Here is a 21,015-nt window from a genome sequence, read left to right on the forward strand (position 1 = left end):
CGCAGTTCGCGCGCTTTGCCTAAACCGTTTCCGGTCCGGCGCGCGTTAAGCGATCATCCGGAAGCGGGGACCCGGCGACGACCCGGCTTCCGGTGGCTTGTTTGCGGCCATACCGTGTTCCGCTTGGCGATTTATCACGCGTGTCGTCTTGCCGGAAGCCGGTGCGCGCCCGGGTGCGGTGATGAATTTTAACAATGAGCAAAATTTAGACAACCACTACGACGTGGGCATCCGGTTCCGAGTTCGGCTCTTCATCGCCCGCATCAATCAATGGGAAAGATTAAAATGGTTTATTATAGGCATCACGAGCTTCGGTTACCGTGGATGCCGATTTTTGACGGGTTCGTCATCAGAGTCTGTAACCGTAAATTAATTTTTACCCCCCCATATCATTTCCCGGCAGCGGAAAAGGGTCTTTACCATCCAACCAACGATCCAGCTCGTGCATAAATTATTCTTCCCACGTAGCACGGCTTCGCCAACCCGGCCCCGGGATTCCTATCTAATTTGACGAGCCTTTAACGGCGACTCGAAATGTGTAAACATCGCTCGAAACACGCGTTTTTTCAGCGCGGAAGCGAAGGGTTTTATGATTCAGTGTTCACAAATGATGTAAAAAACTCGAAACACACACACACTCACAAATCTAGCAATCAGTAGAGGCGCTTTGTCGAGATTTATTGGACGCCGCCGGGACGGGCAACCGATTTTTAATAGCAAAATCTGCGAGATGGGAAAAAAACACCACAACTAATCGATGATAAAACTGCAATTTTGTCGCACGGATTGACGGTGTCATAAAAGTCCGTATCGCTTCTCGCCACTTTTTGATCGGCGCGCGTCCTGTGTGCATAGAATAGCGGCATATAGGTTGTTGCGAAAAATTATAAAATGATAAATCACGGCACGACAGACAAGCTCCGAGGTTTCCGAGCGGTTGAGAGAGCTTCTTTAACGCGTCTTGGTGTTTCACGCGTGAATCTGTGTCCTTCTTCTGTCGCTTCTCCTTCATTCGGTTTCGGTTTCGCCAAAACGGCCGTGGCTTTGCGCAAATAAACCGCAAACATTTTTGTTTTTGTTTTTTGCTGCTGGCCGTCCCAAATCCACGCCAAATAGGGGTATTAAATTAATGCGCCCACCATCGCCACCGCGTCGATGTTACCGCCATCGTCGTCGTCGTCGTCGTCTGAAGATGCCCAATCCACGGGCCGACGAATGGGATAATATATTCCGAAACGTGCCTCCGTCGACGGGTCGCTTCCGTAAAGGATTTTTTAATGGCTCCCATCTCCGGTACGGCTTGGTACGGAGTGGATTATAGGCCGGCAACCGGATTAACATGTTTCTATTAATTAGATTACTGCGTGCGCATACGGGCGTAGCATAAGATTTTTTCTGGCGCAAAGCAGCTTATTTGGAAAATTAGAAAGTATCGGGACCTATTATTAAACACGTAGTCTACTTTCAAGGAAATTCAAAGCTACAGCTCATAGAATGCCAAATGTCACTGCCGGTAGCGACTTCAAACGAGAATTCAATTAAGAAAGTCCAAAAAGGACATGCATAATATAGAATTCGGACGTTCGAGCCCAGCTTCGTTTTCATATCGCTCTATCGTCCATTAATGTTTGTCCTACGGCATCATCATCGACAAGGGCCCCGGGCCTATCGTGCTGAATTTCGTGCTACATAAATAATTCAATGCGAAGCACTCCAAGCAGGTGAAAACTAACCCTACCGAATGGGCCAACGAACCGAAGAACTTCCCTCCGTAGTTTCGCACGGAAAATTCAATTACTTGGATAGGCAGGCAAAATTGTCAGCAAAAGTGTGCCCTCGTACAGTCCTACTTTGACTTCACCGGACACATTGGCAGCATGAGACACGAAGCTTACGGGCACGAAAGTCACTGCTAAATGGCCACCACTATCTCCCCTACAATAATGAGTGTGAGAATTGCCGAAAAGCATCCACGAACCGGACGACAGACGTTCGACAGCATCGCGTACCATTTGTATTGAATTAAAGCGCCGCACCGGCGAAAGCCCAGCGCAGCGAATACTTTACAAAACTCCAGGACGGGACCCTTCAAGCGTGAAGCTATCGCTATTCAGAGAGGTGCGGCCCACCAGACCGTGCCGGGGTGTGTATTACCGGTACCTGTTTCGTATTTAAATGCATAAAAACTCGTCAGAAAGTCATTGCCAGTAGCGATGCGACACGCATTACCTTTGTGGCTACCGTTGCGCCAAGACAACCGAGTACCGTGGGAAGCAAATGCACAAATTTATCTGAGCTTCTGATCCCGAGGTTGGCTGTGTTGACGAACGTTCAGAAAACAAACGTGAACTAATGCTGCTAACGGATTGACATTTTTCTATATTTAAATGGAAAATGTGGCCTTTCGTCGAGCAATGTAAACTAATTTCAGCGGACATAATGTCGCGTAGCATAGCTGTAGGCGTTCATTTGCCGCTTGCTAAAACCCACCGACCCCCGGGCAAGTACCAAGTTTCGTTTAAGTGTCGCTCGGCAATTTGAGCGGGGGTCCAAGTTCCATCGATCGCACAGGCGGCCGAACAGTGGCCGACACGGTCCGACGTGATGTTGTGCATAATTGTCACATTAATTGTGGTGTAATTGCTAGGCATTAGTCATCACTCTGGTGCTGCTGGTGGCAGCCACTCAAGCATGGCCGCTATCGATTACGGCGATTAGTTGCGTTCACGCGATTGACCGTTTGTGTTTGACGAAGGCTCATAACAATCATTACTGTCACGGTCACGGCTATTTACATAGTTAGCAGCAGCAACGAGCGTAGCACTTTGCGACATTACATTCCGATGGATTCCGTGGGCCCCCAAATGACAGTTCGTAGTTGGTTTTTTGGGTCACGACAGGATCCAACGGCGAAGTTTGTAGAAACGAGCGCTCCTTAGACATCGTCCGAACGTCCGTCAGTGACAACATCATCCACATCCATGACGGCGTACCGCGCTTCATTCAAACGGCACTGAACGCTACGATAGGTTACAAAACGGTGGTAAATAAATTACGGCTTAATCCAGCACGGCCAACCTGCAGCTGCAGTAATTGATCGCATTAATCAATGTCCAGCCCACCGGCTGTCTTCGGGCGTGAAGTGCCAAGTAGGGGCGCAAGCTGGAAGTCGACGGCGTCGTGGACACGTCGTGCGCCCGGCAGCAAGCTTAAGGTTTACGACTAGACAACGCAAAATCACTCCACAGACCTTTCGAACTATCGAATGGTCTCGCAGGGTGGCCCGTCTCCGGTGCTCGTGTTCCGTGTCCCAAGCTCCATCCAGAGGAGTCGTACATGGAAATGGTACGCTCCCCATGCTCCGCTCCATCGTGTTGTGTCGAGCAGTTTGATCGATTGGACCTCCTAGCTCGTGTTGCCACGAGACACACCGTGGGATTAAGGAGATGCGTAATATCCATTTTTTTTACTGTTGTTCAATAAATTTGATACTTATCCTTTTACGGGATGTCTATGCAGGAATTGGCCGGGTTCTCTCGGAGCATGGCGTAAGTTATATCTGTGTGTCGTAAATGAATTCCACAGTTTACGGGTGATGCGCTCCAATAAAGTGATAGTTTTAGTAGTTATGGACATGAGGGAACAGCACTCTGTGGGCAACCACTCCAACATTCCCGTGCAAACTTCGGCACCAGGTGCCATTCCTTTGCCTTTCCCCCTGACGCACCATAAAACCGATGGACGCCTAGAAGCCCCCTTACCTTTATAGAGAACCGCCGTCTGCTCCCAGTGCCCCCGTTGGCTGCGGATGTGGTGTTTGACTAGTCTTTCGAAGTTTTTCGTCGCCTTCGCCTGCAGCTGTGTCTCCGTTTCGGCATCACAACACACTCCTTCGCACACCGGTCCTTTTGTTGGTGGAGATGCTAGAAGAAAAAGAGAAGAAATAGAAAAATATGACGTTTAGCCGTGAACATAGGATTAAAGTGAGGTAGGCACGGCAAAATGTACGAACTGGACCATACTTCTGCTTCTCCTACTGCCAAATCTGGCTGGCAACCTCATTATGAGGCGGAGGAATTAATTATGAAAACATCATAAAAGTGTCCTCGGTTGGGCAAGATGCTCACACGTAGGTGGCAGTATCTCATTAGTGTAAAGCACTTTCATCCGGATTTATTTTCACAACTCGCCAACCTGTCATGGACGCCACACCGCAGTCGCGCATTACTTCGCGCGATGATGGGCACGAGCACGAGCAACAAAGTACACAAGAGTCGTTCGTCTAATACAAACGTAAGCCCTGGAAAAGCCAGAACTATCTAGTGTGACAGAAAAAGGGACAGAAAAATAGACCAATGGACTCGTCAACTCCGAAGCGGGCAAACGGCGACGATAAAAGAGCGTTGATGCCATCAGTATCATCTGCCACGGGGATTTGTCATCCAGCCGGGAAGAGAAGAGCATTTTCCACGCTTCCATTGCAAATGACGAAAAAAACCAAAACAGAAACACGTTAGCAGTACTTTTTTCCCCATCGCCGGGGCTTCCTGCACAGGATCGACACGCGTGGCAGTGGATTTGCGCATGTCCCGAGGGTATAGCGTGCCTTTGGCGACGTCTCACTTCAACAGAACCATCATCTCAGTCTCATTAACGGTGTTCTAATTTTAATTACGCGATATTTTGCAACGTTAGGTCTGATGCAAGATATAGTTTATCTATTGAAACTCGAGTGGAGTTTAGTGCAATAAGCTTAACCGAATAAATGACGAATATCCTTTAACCGTTACTTCACTCCGTTTATTGGCTTTACTAAATAAATAGATCCACGCACATAATACGTGTTATAGCGAAGCAGTACAAACCTTAAGCCATTTCTAGTCGTTCATAACCTCACAAAATGGAACAGAATAATATGGAGCTGTAAAGTGCTCCAATGTAGGACTACAGCAAGTGCCCGCCGCCGTCCGGCTCGGATGGGGTACGAGCTTTTGTTTTCGACCCCACGTGCCTCTCCTGCGGGATGTACTTGCACTGCACTTGCTGGTTAGTGCAAGTCTACTCCTGCTACCTTGCCTTGAATTGAGTGCAGAGAGACTCTTCTCGAAGCTAGCAAATTTCAAGAGCTTGCGCCAAGTGCCGAGCCCACAGCGAGCTTGCTACTGTTCCACACTGGACTGGTTGGTCCAACGCGCAAGAGGCAATGTTTTTAGTGTAGCCCGGGAAAATATTCTGCCTCTTGATTTTGTGTTTTTTCTTCTTGACCGCACACTCGGACTGTTGGATGCAACGCGTAACCGACGGCGCCAGAACACAAAAGTGTTGACATCGAAGTGGTTTAGTAGCCACGGTTTCTCCATCGGGAGGTTCCAACGTTCGTTCGCAACTTCTGCCACCGTGAAGTACTTCCCCCCTTAAGCCACGAGCTATTTTTGTGGGATGCTCTCGTTGCGTTCTGGGGAGCGATTGAGCGAAACAAAATAGGAAATCGGAAAATACCGGAACCGACGATGGAGACGCTTGGTTACGTGTAGCGAAATGCGCTACGATGTTTTTTAAATAATCCCCACTAGCAGCTAGTTTTATGCAGCTTAGGTGTGATAGAGAGTCTTCCATTGCAGAATCAGTACTTTGTGAAGCACTTTTGTGCGGTCTCGTCACATAGAGTAACTGCATGGTGATGAGGACAGATTAAAATACTTCGGCTAAAGCAGCCAAAACTGTGCGCTTGGATAACAAACCTTGTTCCGTGGCTTGTACAGGGTGAACATACTTTGCCGTACGCAACAAACGTTGCTTCATCAAATCACGGCCAAATAAATGGTTCATTCCTTGTGCTCACTTGGCACCGAAGGCAGCGTTTGTTTCTTTCGTTTACACTTTAATCCGCGCTTTGTTTCGCCTGCAAGCATGTCGGAGAGCAAACAGACGGTGGCTTATCCGGCGGGGCCGGCGATAGCGATGGCAGATTCAGCACTTTCGACCGAAGGCTGTAACAAACGGAAACGAAATACGTGCACCATCTGCTTCCGACCCAAAACGGGCGGGCAAGGATTCGTCCAGTGGCAGCCCAAACCGACCCCAGCACCGGCACTGTGGTCGATGTTTCTATGTCCGTAAAATTCTACCCCATACAAGCCCTCGCCGTGGCCACGGTGGAAGGAAATAATATCCATCGGGAAAGTGCTGCAGATTTTCCACCGAGCTGGCCAGCAAAAAAGGACACAACCAAGCCCGGGGGTTTACTTCAACATTTTTTTTGCTACGCTACGAATATATCGCTTATCCTGAACACACCGTTTGCTGAAAGGGACGGTTGAAACACCGCTGGCGCCGTCTCTACCATCAGCTGGGAAGCACACGGCCTGTCAGGAAATGGAATTGTCATTTTATTTCGCATTGCTCCAATTTCCTGCCGCCGTGCTCCGGGACCGGCACGGGGGAAAACATAAAGCTTGGCTAATGCTAGAGACATTAACACAGCGGGCGAGTCTACGCTTTCAACAACAGCTGGCAGCGATGTCGGAACGCTGTCGAGCGGCGGTAAGACGAATCGTTCCGTAATGTAATGAAGGAGCCGCCCATCAGGAGGAGAAGTGATGGGAGCAAAACATTTTTACATATTCATAATGGAAGATTTAATTTTAATATTCTCAAACCGAAGTGGGCCCGACAAAATTGGTTCCCAACATAAACAGCGCACTGGCTTCGGGTGCGTATAACTTCAAACATCCTCCACGGGCGGACGTAGGCGGAGGGAAAGCGGTCGAAGTGGATACCGAATTCAATTTGCAAAGTGATTGATGGGACGTTGGCCGTAGTGCACTGAGAAGAGCGACGGAGAGCCCGCTGTACTCCGATCGATAGCAACCGAGCGATCTGGGCCTCGGTTGCAGAGGATGATGATGGATGGAGTCCGATAGGGGGGCGGACGATTTCAATTACTACCAGCCAACTATCTAGCACATCCTTCCGACCACGGACGGTATGTTGTGTTGGTCGAAAGTTTCGATAGAAATCACGAAATGCACTCTAACGCTGAGCAACTGCTGGTCTCCGTCCGATGGCGGAAGCTGACTTCGGCATCGCAACCACTTCTCGCTTCATTTATGACGGAAAATTTTCCACCGCAGACGCTCACAACAAGAGCACAAATTCGATTACGAAATCAAGCCGACCCGAAAAATATCCTAACGTCCTTTCTTCTGGCGAAACCCTACGATGAGGTCAGTTCAGATGACGGTTCCAACGATCGATATGCTACGGATTCGATAAATCATGCAGATACAATCGAATGAGAGCGATCCGCTTCACGTTCCACCATGTGCAGTGCAGTGTCCGTTTTAGTGTACGGTTGAGCACACAAACCACGAAAGTCCCAGCGGACGTGTACCCTTTTCTGATACATGTCACGAGTCACGGTCCACCCTAAGTGCCCAATTGCCGATTTCAATATCTGTTTCTAAAATGCTAATATTTTATTATTTTGCAACACCAATTTGGGTTTTCAGCACAAGAAACTTCCCCTAGCACGACGACACACCAAATGTACAGCGCGGCACGAAAACGGAACGTTATGGCACATTTGGCGACATTATTTTCCGCCGGACAAATGGTCCTGCCACCGGTGCCGTAATAAATTTGGCGTTTGGCGTGACGATGTTTTTGCCGAACGTTGGCCATGACCGTCATAAGATTTGTGTAACGACGTGAGACAACTTATTGCCGCCCGAGGGCTCCCAAAACTGGCACGTCTACAACTTGGTCCTGGCATATCCCAGCGTCCCCGATGTAGGATGCAATTTGGGGCTAATGACAAATACTCGGTAACCGGCTCTCTGGCTGCGACAATGGGATTTTCCATTCATTGGGCAAGGAACAGACCGAATTCCTGCGAGACGAGCACAGCTGGTGAACGGCCCCGGAAGGACTCTCAGGGGATAGGGCGTAAAAATTTGACATAAATCCAACGCCCTCTAAGGTCAAGTGTTTTTTACTCCCTCACCACGATCACGGAAGCGGACCTCAAATTGGGACGAAGGCCTATGGAAGATAGCAAAAAGCAAGCACGATTGATAGTTGACCCGGGAAATAAATCCCAATCTTCGTTTCGCACCGGATCGATGCTTGATATAGGGCTTCCTTTTTACCAGTTCTTGGGTTTTGTGTAAATGGAAGAAAAGAGCAGCCTTATCAGCGTGATCGTCTTAAAACCAAAAATCGTCCGACCGCAAGCAAAATTCAACATCCTCGGCTCATTCATCATTTTCTTTCCCAACGTTTCCTATACTGTCTTCATTGTCCTGGAGAGCAAACGCATCGGTCTTGGGGACTCTGAAGAGACTTTAACATAAAAAAGGGCTTTCCCTTTTTCGACCAATCTTCCAGCTGACCGCTTTTCGTCGATTGGCAGGGATTATTTATTTTGCGTATCGGGTGAAACGAGATGGATCACATTCTGCGGTCCTCTTTCTTCTGTTCCAAGACAAATTTCTGTATCGGTCCGGTTTCCATGGTTCCGGACTAATGGAGCACCTTCAATTCCAACGAAACTGTCTAGTGGGATTCAGAAAGCTTTTGTTTGGATGGCCACCCACAAGAGAGCGCTTCGATGGGTTGGAAACCGAACAAGCCTAAACTTTTTCTTTGCCCATCCGTTGCCGCCCTATTCTTAGCATAAATTTCAATCTCCTAGAAGCCTTAAATGCTTGTTCAACTTTATTACCAAAAATCAGCGCCACCAGAAATTGACTAACGACCCGCGCAGGTTAGCCTGTTAAGGTTAAGGTTTTGGCATCGAAAGTTAATTTGCAGAGGAATAGAAACAAACACAGCCCACGCGCCCACGTGCAGAACGAAAACAGCGTTGGAAGAAGCTTTACGTTTCGCGAAAAGCAAGAAAGTTTATGGTACACCCGGTGAGTGATCTGCCTTCGACAGCATGTGGCCGGAATTGAAGCGGAAAAAAAGTTCGGAAGATTAATATGCTCGGTGACCTTTCTGTTCTAGTTGGAAACATTTCGTCGAGCCTATTTTAGTGCGGTTTTCGGAAAGTGATACAGTTTTTCGACTTCGATAACAACCATGGTTGGATGACGGTAATACGTACGGTGCTCGAAGGCTTGGTAACATCTTAGGCTTCCAGTAAAAGTTAACCGCAACACGGTTTTCGTTTGATGCGAACAGCTGTCTTCCAACGGTTTGATTTTGCTTCATAACTTTACTCACAGAAAGTTGAACATTACGTAATGCTGTACTGAATTTATGCATATGCCGTTGAAGCAATCAAATAGCCAACTTTGAACACTAACTTCTCTTGTTTTCAATTTATGCTCATATACTGTAACTTAGTCGAGGCATTCATTTGTCTATATCTAGTGAATAGTTAAGTCTTAGCACGAATGGGCATCCAAAACATGCAGAGCTCTTTAATAAAGTTCTTGTCCTGATGAATACCCAAAATGTAGAGGACAACGCACCAAGGGGTTAATAAAATAAACTTTGCCATTTAATCTGCTTTCAATGGAAGCATTCACCCAGATCACCCTATTCTCCGAAGAGTTTTGAAATGATGGGATCATGTTTAGTACACCTACCCCTGCATAGTGTGCAACCTTACCCATTTTATTTGGGCCATGATACCCCAAGGGGACCGCTGCTGGAAGGGAATTTGAAATGTTGAAATAGGACACCAAGGCCTATGTTGCTTAGGAACAATAGGATTCCTTGGGACCCTTAACTTCGTTTGGAAACCACTTACTCTTGTTAATGGGTTGCAAAATCAACTCTCAACTAATTCACTGGATGTTCACCGAAAGTTCACCGAGCGTGTTTATGCCGAAGGTTTGTAGCCATAGGCCATAACCTGCACCTGAGCTGTCAAAAACCGTATTTCGCTCGTATCTCCAATGAGCTGTAGGCGATGTTGGACCCAAACTTCTGGCATCGTGCCAAAGATTTACACAAAGCTACAGCACCTGTGGGTTACGTAAGCTCTTCGTCTAGCCGAAAGGACAAATGATCCAGCAGCAACGTGTGCACTCACTCACAAAACCGACCATATTTAGGATCATACAATGGAAACTCGATTTTACGACACGTAAAATTTTATACCGATTAGAAAATCAAAATATATTATAATAGGAGTTTCTTATAAAAAATTCTAAATCGAACCGCTATTACAAAAAAAATCTTTTTGAGATCACCATCAAAATGAAACTTTGGTCAATTACTCAGGAGAAGCATTCCCAATATGATTTGGACTCTGGAACTTGAACTCTTGGAAATAAATAGAGCATTGTAAACTTATGACACAATCAGAAAAGTTATCTCATTAGAAACTACTTCGACGCGATCCATCATCATAGTATCAAAACGATTTCGTATCTGTGAAGTTATTCCTTTATTGACTAAGTTAGGCTACAAAATTCGCCATACGAAATGGAGCCGCCTGGTGACGAAACGACTCGGTAACACCATTTCAGTTGGTAACACCATCGAAAGCGTAGGATTCCTATTAAGACTGCCAAACCATGAACATATGGCATAAAAAAGGATGATTTTACTCAGTATTGACGTAAAGTACTCATTTTGCAGCGCATTGCAACGTCGGCGTGTAGGCGCGTTGAATACATCATGTCAAAGTGAGTAAGTGGCACTTCCAAGTAGCATTGAAAGGTATTAATGGCTTTGCTGCAACGAACTGTTATTTTTATTTCCACTCATCGTTTCTGCAGTCGCGAAATGATTCGTAGAAGGCCAATCGTATCTGTCAGCTCTAGGCTTTTAGCGACCAAGACGACGACGTCTTCCAACTGCTTATTATAATTGCGATGATACAGCACTTCATCTGGTTATCGCATTGATATGCCCTGCGCCAATAGCAGTCTTAAGAAAGACGCGTCATTGGACACCGAAACCGATTCTTTTTGAAGCCCGGCATCGCAGCGTCTTGTGTCAGTGTTTAGAACCAAATTAGCACGCTGGAGAATCTCAGTGCAGCTCACATTGAGCAAAAACCTTGACAGAGGCAGGATGCGCTACAATACCTCAGTCTCTGGAAGAGGCTGAAGTTGCACGCAGCTGTAATATGAAAACAGCTCAGAGTCAAGCGGATGTCTGTCGTCTGTGGTGTCGACGGAATTCTTGGATAACGTTTAAGTTAATCGTCCCACTTCGTCTACGATAAATCTGTCACAATGCCGGTTGCTTGTCGGATGTGAATGCTTTTGTGGTCTGTCTACAGTTTCTGAACAGGGTAGATTGTAAAGTTGAACATTGAGTGGTTTTTATCTTTTCTTTCTTTGTTCATTTGGACTCTATTTGCCGAGTTGCAAGTTGCAATGCGAGGAACAACGTTCTTGCAAACGGTATTCTCTACGACAGTTTCTTTTTCAACACATTTGATACTCTGACTGCTCTCGGACTACTCTCGGACAGAAGAATTGTACCGTCGACCATTGAACCCCCGACTCGCAGAAAAACATGGCAAAAAAGGATTAAGCTAATATTTATTTAAAATTTAATTTAAGTACCAATGATTTTAACTCCGAATGCTGCTTTGGTGCTGTTCAAAGTTCACTATCATTGTGTGTAAGCATTCAAATTCTTAGTAAATACAAAGAAGGAAGAAGGCTGTCATTTATTTTTATTTATTTATTTACCAAGTTGGAGATGATAAGAAGTGTACAAAGTAGCGCAAGTTTCCGTTGTATAATCAACTGAGTATCTTTAAAGTAAATACTTCCAATAGGCATCATTCCCATTCTAAGTTGCATTTTTTCTCCCTTCAATTTCGGACCAAATTGTAATGTAATTTTCGAAACATTTAAACGTTTCGCAATAAAACGCCAAACAAAGTGGAAGTTTCACCCCTCGCTTCGCCATACCAGTTAAACGTTTGTCCCAATTTGTGTGTGGCAAAAATACTCGATGCCAGCAAATTGAGTCTCGCATTTCGACTTCCGAAAGGAAGCACGCATTGTGTTGAAACGAAACGGGAAGGAAACACCAAAGCACCCGCCTAGAAATGGACCTTTTTGTTGGCCGTCGTCACTACATAATATCCACATCGTGGAAGGTAAACACAGCAAGCAGTTCGTATCATTACGTGTCAATATGTTGCCACAGTTGGTGCAAATTTAAAGCTTGTGCGTGCTTGCGATAGAAAATTTGCCTCGTACATTAGGGTAAATTTGGAAAATTGGAATCATGCAAGTGGGAGTCGGAACGGGCATACGAACCTGTGGATGGCGAATAGTATAATCATGCGAAGTGGTTTCTGCAACCCATTTGAGAGCATCAAAAAAGTAATATAAAAAAAAACAATTTGATTTTCCTGCTAAGACTTTGTAATAGAACACTTCAAAAGCATTTGAAGTTGCGTAAAACAGGCTTTTGTAATTGTTCTGTAAAGTCTAACTAATTTAATGCAGCCTACCAAACTTACTTCCCTCTACATAATTCAACGGCACGTAAGGACCCAGGATCAGGCAAAGCAGTAAACGTGCCTCTGTGAGCTTTCGTTGATACTCTTACAAAAAATCCAATTTCTTAAAGCATTGCGGCAAACGTGATGGTAATTTATGAAAGTGAATCTTGTATCGCCGAAACAAAAATACTACAAAGTAAACAGTCTACTAAGCCGAGCTGAGTTTTTAGCTGTGCCACAGTTCGCAGAAAAAACGGAATGGAATGGGCGTACATTTTTTAAAACAAATGAGAATAAAAAATACGCCTTCGCCGGAAACAGGAAATGACAAATGGTGCCATCTCCGGGAGATTCCGGTATTCTGCGCCCTCCCGTGTCGATTCACTTACAGTGAATAGGCGGATGGGGCGGGGGGTACAGTGAAGTGAAGAGCACCCTGGATGGTAACAGTAGTAGGAATGGCGCGGTTGCCGCGAAAAGAAGTCGCGCACCGGAAGCTTCGCTCGACGAGTTTGCCCGCCAACTGCGGCGACAACCGGAACTCCGGGTTCCAGCGGCGCTGGAAGAGTAAATCTGTCGGGCAAAGTGAGGATTTATTACGCTTTCACCCTTACACACTGCACCGGAATCCGTCTCCGGTGGTTGCCGGTCGCGGGGCGTCAACTGAAATGCTCCACTCCACGCAGAAGACGCTCGTTCCTGGAGTTCCTGGCTGGCGACTGGTGCGAAAGACTGACGGTCCTTGCCAAATGGCATTAAAGAGTAGTTACCGTCCATTCAATATCAGATACATCATACGCATTCGGGCACACATACAGACTATGTTCTTTCAATACCTCGAAAGAATGAGCCCATTGTTTCGTAATACAACGGCGCTCGATCAATGGTGAAAACGAATAGCGAAAGCATCTTCAATTTATTGAAGCTTAACATACCCTTTTTTAAAGTGCCTGTAACGAAAACAGAGCCTCAAGCGACGAGGTTCTGATACCTGGACTCAGCTGGGTCTTAAAATACAGGATTAAGATACTTTGTGTTTCCTTCTTGAAGTTGTCTAGCTTGGGAAAATGGAACACAATTTCTAATACGCTCAACTACCTGTAGCTCTGCCAGAGAGAATAGTCCTACTTAAACAAACCGAAACTTTACCGACAACCTTTGGCGAAGGCGAGCAAATCCAGGAAAAGCACGCACAATCTCCAGGGAAAGCCAAACTTCTCGCCAAAGTCACGCTGCACTGAACCCTCAAAGCTATAAATCATTGATCACCACACACACACACACCCAAAAGTTGGTTCTCGAGTGCCAAGGGCTACGGTGTACCTTATTAGTGTTCGGCTGCTAGGTGAAGTACCAGCTGTGGGCTCGCTATGTCCCAGTTTCGTTCCAAGCCGATGAGGCGCACTGATCCTGGGCGTTTGTGGCGTAAAAAGCGGACCCGGGAGACGAACCTCTAGAAAGTCCCAAACTCCTACACCGCCAGCGGAAGCGGATTAAAATCTGCAACCCTCCCCCCAAAATGGCACGATCGAGAGACAATGGAGAGGACAGAGAGTGCACCGCAGCCACTGCGAAGTCAGCGCTACGAGTGGAGAAGTTAATTATTGCGATGCATCGAGTGGCTTCTTGTTCCACGACTAACGCCACCCTCCGCCGGTCCGGTCTTATCGGGTGCCGGGTGCTTGTCAACTTGTCGTCTGCGAGGTATTACTCCGGTCCGGGCGGTCGACACCGGCCAGCTAGCCGTGCAGTGTGTTTAGCTGCCAGCAGTAGATTGTGTTGAGTAGCACGCAACAGGGCTTGACCGATAGGCGGCAAGGGCATGCGGGAGAGCCCTGCCCCGCCCCCAGCTGGTGCGGTGTACTTCGAAGGAGTTCGGAAGAGTTGTCTGATGGTGACCGCCGGCGATAAAGCTCGATGACATGCTGTTACAACAAGGGCAATTATCTTCCATCGACTCTTCAAATTGAAAATTGATGTGACGTCGAGCTTATCGCGCCTGGGGAGCGTTTCCACGGCGCAAATGGGCCAACTTCACCTTGAACCGGCAGGCAGGGAGGGAGGCAAGCAGGCCGACCAGTCAGCCTGCCTGGCTGGCTGGATACTCCATCATAAAGGTCGATCGATTCGATAAGGGTAAAAAATGATACCGAACGCCAGATTAAATTACTCCACTGTGCGTCGAACGTGGAACGCGTTGCGCGTTTCGTTGCACTTTAAAGCCGAGAATAGTTCTTGTTATTATAGTTATTAACATGCCCCGTTTTTAAAGCACAACTATAATTAACGACGCAAAGGGAACCAAGCACCCAGTTCCAACGAACTCCCAGTGACAACCCTTAATGGAGTCACCTAAAATATTCAAAGCGCACCCGTGACCGGATAGTGGATCGGGCTCGATTGCAGTTCCGGTGGCATTCATGAAATTCATCACGCCGTTGATGGGATTCGCGACATATCATTGGGACCCGTGGGATGCGAGAATTTTCATGCCCACTTTGGAAATTATAACATCTGGCGTGCCAGCTGACGCGCTGTGGAGTCTGAAAATCGGAACAAGGTACGCGGTGGCCTGGTGCGAATGCGAATTCAGGCCAACCGAGTAATCATCCGAGCCGCAGATGCAAACGGGCTGCTGAAAGGATCAAAGCCGCGGTCCGCCGTGCGACGATGGGCGAGGATCTTATTCATCATGGCGAGCGCGAACACCACGCCTTGCAACAGAAATTGAAAATTGATGACATTTTACCACACGCCGGGAAGCCATATTTGTCCATTAACCCGACCACGGTTGGGGCTGGCCGTTGGAGACGGGGAACCGAAGGTGAACTGGTTCTGGGTGTGACCAGTGCTGCAGGGCACTGCTTTAATCGCCTCAAAACCATCCACCGCGGTGTCACCGGTGTCGAAGGGCACGGCAGAAGGGTGCTTTTTCTCTTCTCCGTTTCATACGCGAACCACACACACACGCAGCCTCGAGCAATGTTTGCAACAATGAAGCTGCAAGTATGACTTTCGCAATATGCACGCATTAAAGTTTTAACCAACATAAAAGCTCACACACAGACAGAGAGCGAAAAGTCTAACGAAACCTCACAAGCGTAGCGAACCAACGACCCAATAACGCTCCGATGACTCTGCAAATCATCAAAAGTACATCCAACTCCAGGTGGACGTGTGCAGCATATGGCAGCATAAACGCACGTGCTGCCTGCGGCTCTCACGTTGTTACCCGAGGATCTATTTCCGAAAGTTTAAATTAGTTTAAAAGTTGTTTTATTAAGTTTTTAGTACGGTTTTATTATTTGAGTACACTTTGAATAGCATACCCAATCATTACAACCATTATGGCTACCATTTGCTTTTTTGATATACCCTGGTGGTGGTGCATCATAAGTTCTTACCACATAAGGGTCAATAAGGACTATGAAAGGACGACGCTACGCTACGATTGCGGAGATAAAGCTGACAAAATAGATACTCATGAACAAATATATTCGAAAAAAACAAAATTGGCGATATTTTTTTAAATATCACGTAGATCTTAAAGATTCCGGTGTTGCAGGAACTCTTACCGGGGATACGGAATAATATCATCCCTAACCCGATGCAAGATTTCAGTGGATGAAGATTTGCAGGTCAACGAAATTTATAATGATCTGAAAGCGTTCGACAGAGTGCATCGCATAGCATCCTGCTCACGTGGTCTGTCTACTTCTTGGTATCTATGGTTATCAACACACTTCATAGGATGAAACTACAAGACAAGGATCTTTTCGGATGTTTCGTCGTCTTTCACCAGCACTTTTGGAATGCCTCAAGACAGGGCATCGTTGGTTCATTGCTGTTTATCGTTTTCATTCAACGATGTACGATGCTCTTTGCTGTCACATTCTAAATTCTTCCTGTAAAACTGTTCGGTCAGTGATGAGAATGACGGTTCGAACCTACAAACTGACGTTCATATGTTCGTAAGCTGGTACGTAAGGGGTACAACTTACAGCAGAGCTGCGATAAATGTAGTGTCATTAGTCCTCGTCCGTATCACACCCGATGTCTTTTGCTCGGACTTGAACCTCTTAACTCCAGAGAAGCCGGCTTAGGAATTTCCCATTCTTGATTCCAGTCATGTACTCCACTACACTAGGACAGTTTCAGCCGGTAAATTTTATGTGCAGTAGATTTCATCAAGTGTACGAGTAGACTTTAATGAAAGTTTCCGTGTTCCATCTCCGCATTCGATTGTATAACTTTGTAGTAACATAGGTTAGGTCTAGCCTATTAAGCCTTGCGACTCGTTGTCAATACTACAGTAAAAAAAAAAAAAAAAAATTATCTGAGATTCGATTTTGGACGGTTCATATTAAAATTTTAATGCAAAACAATAAGCCTTTTTTTCTGCCTTGTTTAAAGCACCATAAGCTCATCCCTTTAAATCGTGCAATGGCGAAATTTGACAAATGCGTAGACGTCCTTATATACGATTTCTAGTGTCCATTTTGTTCAACCATTTATTTATCATTAATGTTTTAGTGTAAATCAGACCAAAGTTCGCAACACCGCACCCACGAACGCACCGCATGACGTTAACTAAGATCCCTTGAGACCACCGTAAAAAGTAGCCTCCCACTGCGGGGACCTTTTTCGAAAAACGGGCCGAATAATGTATGGAAGGCTTTTCAGGCTCGCCGCCAACATGCGACGATCATTAATTTCGAGGCGCTTCGACGGCGCTTTCACGTACGCGACACGCGTAAACCCACCGGGCCGGTGTGTGGCGGTTGTAAATTCATTTTGCAGCACACCAGGACGAGCTTAACATGAGATGCGGTCCCTCGCTCCCGCGTCGACGGTTTTATGAACGGCCAAAAATATAACCACCGCATCGGCAACCGGGTGTGTGTACTTAAAGCCGAAAAGATTAACCCCTTGAACCCGCACACCCTGCTGCTTCCTGCGTGCTGCTTTCTGCTTTTTTCGGCTTTTTGCCTTTGTCTCGCCAAAACGCGTGCCTTGCCGTTTCTCTCGTTTTTGGAAAGCATCCACGGTGGTCCCGCGCGCACTCGGTTGATAATCGCATTCGATCTTCGAGCGCTGCGCACCAACAATCGCCCGGCAACTGGCTGAACCGCAAGCGACTGAACGGGGTGGCCCACATCCGTGCCGTGGCAAAGCATGGCAAATGTTTCTTTGACGTTGATTTTCCACCCCAACACAAACCGCGGATGGCCGGATCGGGCGCCAATGTTTGTTGTTACGCCACCGGGAGCATAACGCTCGCGGCAAACGCGAGCTTACGGTCCCAGAACGCGACGGAACGGGCCCCAAATCGAACACCTGGAATGCTGGGTGACGTGGTCGATTCGACTCCGTTCGCGAATTTAGCACACTCCAGTTCGCGGAGCGAGTGCGAAGGGTGCGCGTTCCCAGCCCAAGACATAAGCCCGGCCACGGCCATTGCAAAATAAAACAAACCCGGCCATAAGAGGCAAATCATTTTCCCACCACAGGGCGGTGCCAGCAGGCCGAATTCGTTGAATTCGAGGCCGCCAAAGGAAGCAACGGAACCGGCACTCGACGGCAGGCCGTCGCTGCTGCGCGGTGGGAGCGTGTATGCAAAACGTTCAAGAAGCATAAATAAATAAACCCACGAAAAAAAAAAAGAAACAAGCATACGGGGCCCTCATTTACGCAGCCGGGTCCCGGCCATCGCCATCGGGAACACAGTGAACTCTTGGCGATGCTGGTGTGGACGAGGATTTTAAGGTTTCCATCGACAGCTGACCACCTCTCGCACGGCCCAACGAGTGTCGGTTCCTCCGACCTCGGGGGCAGCAACAACGTATCACGCTGCTTGCGATTTACCGACGGTAGACTTTGTTGGCGAAACGATTTTTAAACGACGCGAAACTGTGCCTTATTTGGCGAGTTGACGGGTTGGTCCGTATTTTACGCCGTCAACGAACGAACGAAAGTACGAAAGTCGATTGAACAGTAATTGAAGCACTCTGCCTTTTTGTACTAAATTTTGCGTTGATTAGCATAATTCAAACGTGGAATGGAATTTAACTTCACCGGAATGATTATGTGAATATCTCTTCGCAGCATCAATCGAATTGATACGAAGGCCTGATTAAACATGCCCAGTGCATCGAGGGTTGGCTAATTAAAAGCTCTTTAGTCATGTGTCTTGCGGGAGGTGCACATAAATCGCTGAGATGCTTTCGGTTGTCGAGAGCAAACGGTGACCGCCAGCGCCAATAATGCGAAAATGAAATATCTGAGCCATGGCTGGGATATTTGCCGGTGGAACTCGGACATGAAATTCGCATTTGCCAAAATTCAATACCCACGGAATGTTCGATAAATAACGAAACTGCTTCCATAACTTCAATAAAACCCACTAGGTTGAGGTTCGAGAGTTTTTTTGTATTCGTTTCCATTTAAGTGAACATAACGTTTGCAACGGTCGATTAATTTTTCCATTGATTATACGGTTCAGTTGAAATCATTTCAAAAACTCTTGCTCTACTCATATACTCATCAGAATAAGTATACTAATAAAATTTAATATTGGCTCTTGATTCTATGATTACTTTTTCGTAACACGGGCAATACATCTACTGACAACTTTTTAATCTGTCATCCGATTCGCATGAAATTGTATGCGTATGCGTATGAGAAAGAACGTACCTTTCGAACTCTGTTACTAGTTTATTTTTTATTGTTTTTAATAAAATCTCGTCATTTATCGAACCACTCTGTAAACCTCGACGGAGTACTAAGCGGTTTACAAAAGACCGTCGTGCAAATGACTTGAGGCAAACGACTAGGCCAAAGCTTAGCTAATGGAACACCCATCAAGGCTGCTATCCTCATGGCACCGATCCAATCAATCGTGTCCTTTTTGCTGTGCCGTCTGCCATTTCACCTTACCATCGGCTGTCTACCAAATGTCGTCGCACATCAATTGCAAGCACACAGTCCATGATAGCTCCGGGTTTTCTTTTTTTACTCCATCGAGCAGTTGAATAAATTTACCCACGACACACACACGTAAAGGTTCCGCACCAGGAGCGCATCCTTCATCAGCGGCTACGTTTCCGATGTGCGTTTCCCAGGCCGAAATGCATCAACACAAACATCACATCCGTTTTGCATCGGATCGGATTTACGTGAGTATCGTGTGTCGCTACACGCATCACGCAAGTGTCATGGAAGCCCAACATCCCATCGTAGCACACAAAACTAGCCAATGGAGCCAACCGGTCTCCATAAATCGCCGACCCAGCGACGGAGCGAGACAGTGACGGAAAGCGATCCCGCCTGTGCCTGTCCCGCCCCTGCTGCTTGGTGGCTTTTTGTTTATTTATTTTTCCTACCTTTTAATGGCCCACAGCGTCACTGGCCGTGTCCGACTTGCTCTTTTCTCAGTGTCCGGCCTGAACCACACCACTGCCGGACGACCACTGTGACGTGAATGCGTAAATGATATGCAAATATCTTGTTCGCAACGTTCTCCCCGGCGGCTCGGGGGCCCGAATCCTGGTGACAAAAAGGAAAACCCTGCACCAGAGGGGCGCAGCATGTACATAAATATCATTGTTTTGGCACGAAGCGAACGGGTCGGTGAAATGTGCAAACATACTTCATCGGGAATCGGGAGGCAGGAATCGTGGTGCATCATGAATCTGGCCACTTGTAATCGATAGCTCGCCGTAGCTTCTTCTTCTTGGTGTTCTCAGAAGCGTCCAGCTGCCGTCATAGGTTGAGTGAATGTCTAGGGAATCGCCTGGCCCGCATTCCAGTCCCCCCCCCCCCCCCCCCGGGGAAACTGAATATCTGCCTAAGACGGAAATGGCATAGTTCCCGCATGAAGTATGTATTATTTACTATGCATTATTGGAATTTAACAGGATGAAGAAACGATTGACGACAGCTGCTGCGTAGCAATAATTAATTCTCTCAGCATATCCACTCAACTAAGGAAGATCCACACTTGGATGGCTTTAATCGCTCATACATTTTCGCAATCAATTTTATTCATTAGTGCCCCAAGCGTTATTTGCACAGCGTCACTGGCCGTGTCCGACTTGCTCTTTTCTCAGTGTCCGGCCTGAACCACACCACTGCCGGACGACCACTGTGACGTGAATGCGTAAATGATATGCAAATATCTTGTTCGCAACGCGGCTCGGGAGCCGCCGGGAATCCTGGTGACAAAAAGGAAAACCCTGCACCGGGAGTGCGGGATGATTTGCATCGCTGTTTGTACCCCGTACAGAGGGGCGCAGCATGTACATAAATATCATTGTTTTGGCACGAAGCGAACGGGTCGGTGAAATGTGCAAACATACTTCATCGGGAATCGGGAGGCATGAATCGTGGTGCATCATGAATCTGGCCACTTGTAATCGATAGCTCGCCGTAGCTTCTTTTTCTTGGTGTTCTCAGAAGCGTCCAGCTGCCGTCATAGGTTGAGTGAATGTCTAGGGAATCGCCTGGCCCGCATTCCAGTCCCCCCCCCCCGGGCCCCTGGGGATCTTGCCTATCTGCCTAAGACGGAAATGGCATAGTTCCCGCAT

At 47.0% G+C, this 21,015-nt stretch overlaps 1 protein-coding gene across 1 annotated transcript in view; it reads right to left on the reverse strand.

Moving 5' to 3' along the window:
- LOC128266920 (division abnormally delayed protein) overlaps positions 1-21,015 on the reverse strand; it is a 98,841-nt gene that overhangs the window by 20,013 nt on the left and 57,813 nt on the right. Inside the window, exon 2 of the mRNA XM_053003709.1 lies at positions 3,762-3,923. Within this exon, the coding sequence (XP_052859669.1) occupies positions 3,762-3,923 (162 nt within the window). The remainder of the gene's footprint in view (positions 1-3,761; positions 3,924-21,015) is intronic.

Source organism: Anopheles cruzii, chromosome 2 (assembly GCF_943734635.1).
Source record: "Anopheles cruzii chromosome 2, idAnoCruzAS_RS32_06, whole genome shotgun sequence".
In the NCBI taxonomy this organism is placed as follows: Eukaryota; Metazoa; Arthropoda; class Insecta; order Diptera; family Culicidae; genus Anopheles; species Anopheles cruzii.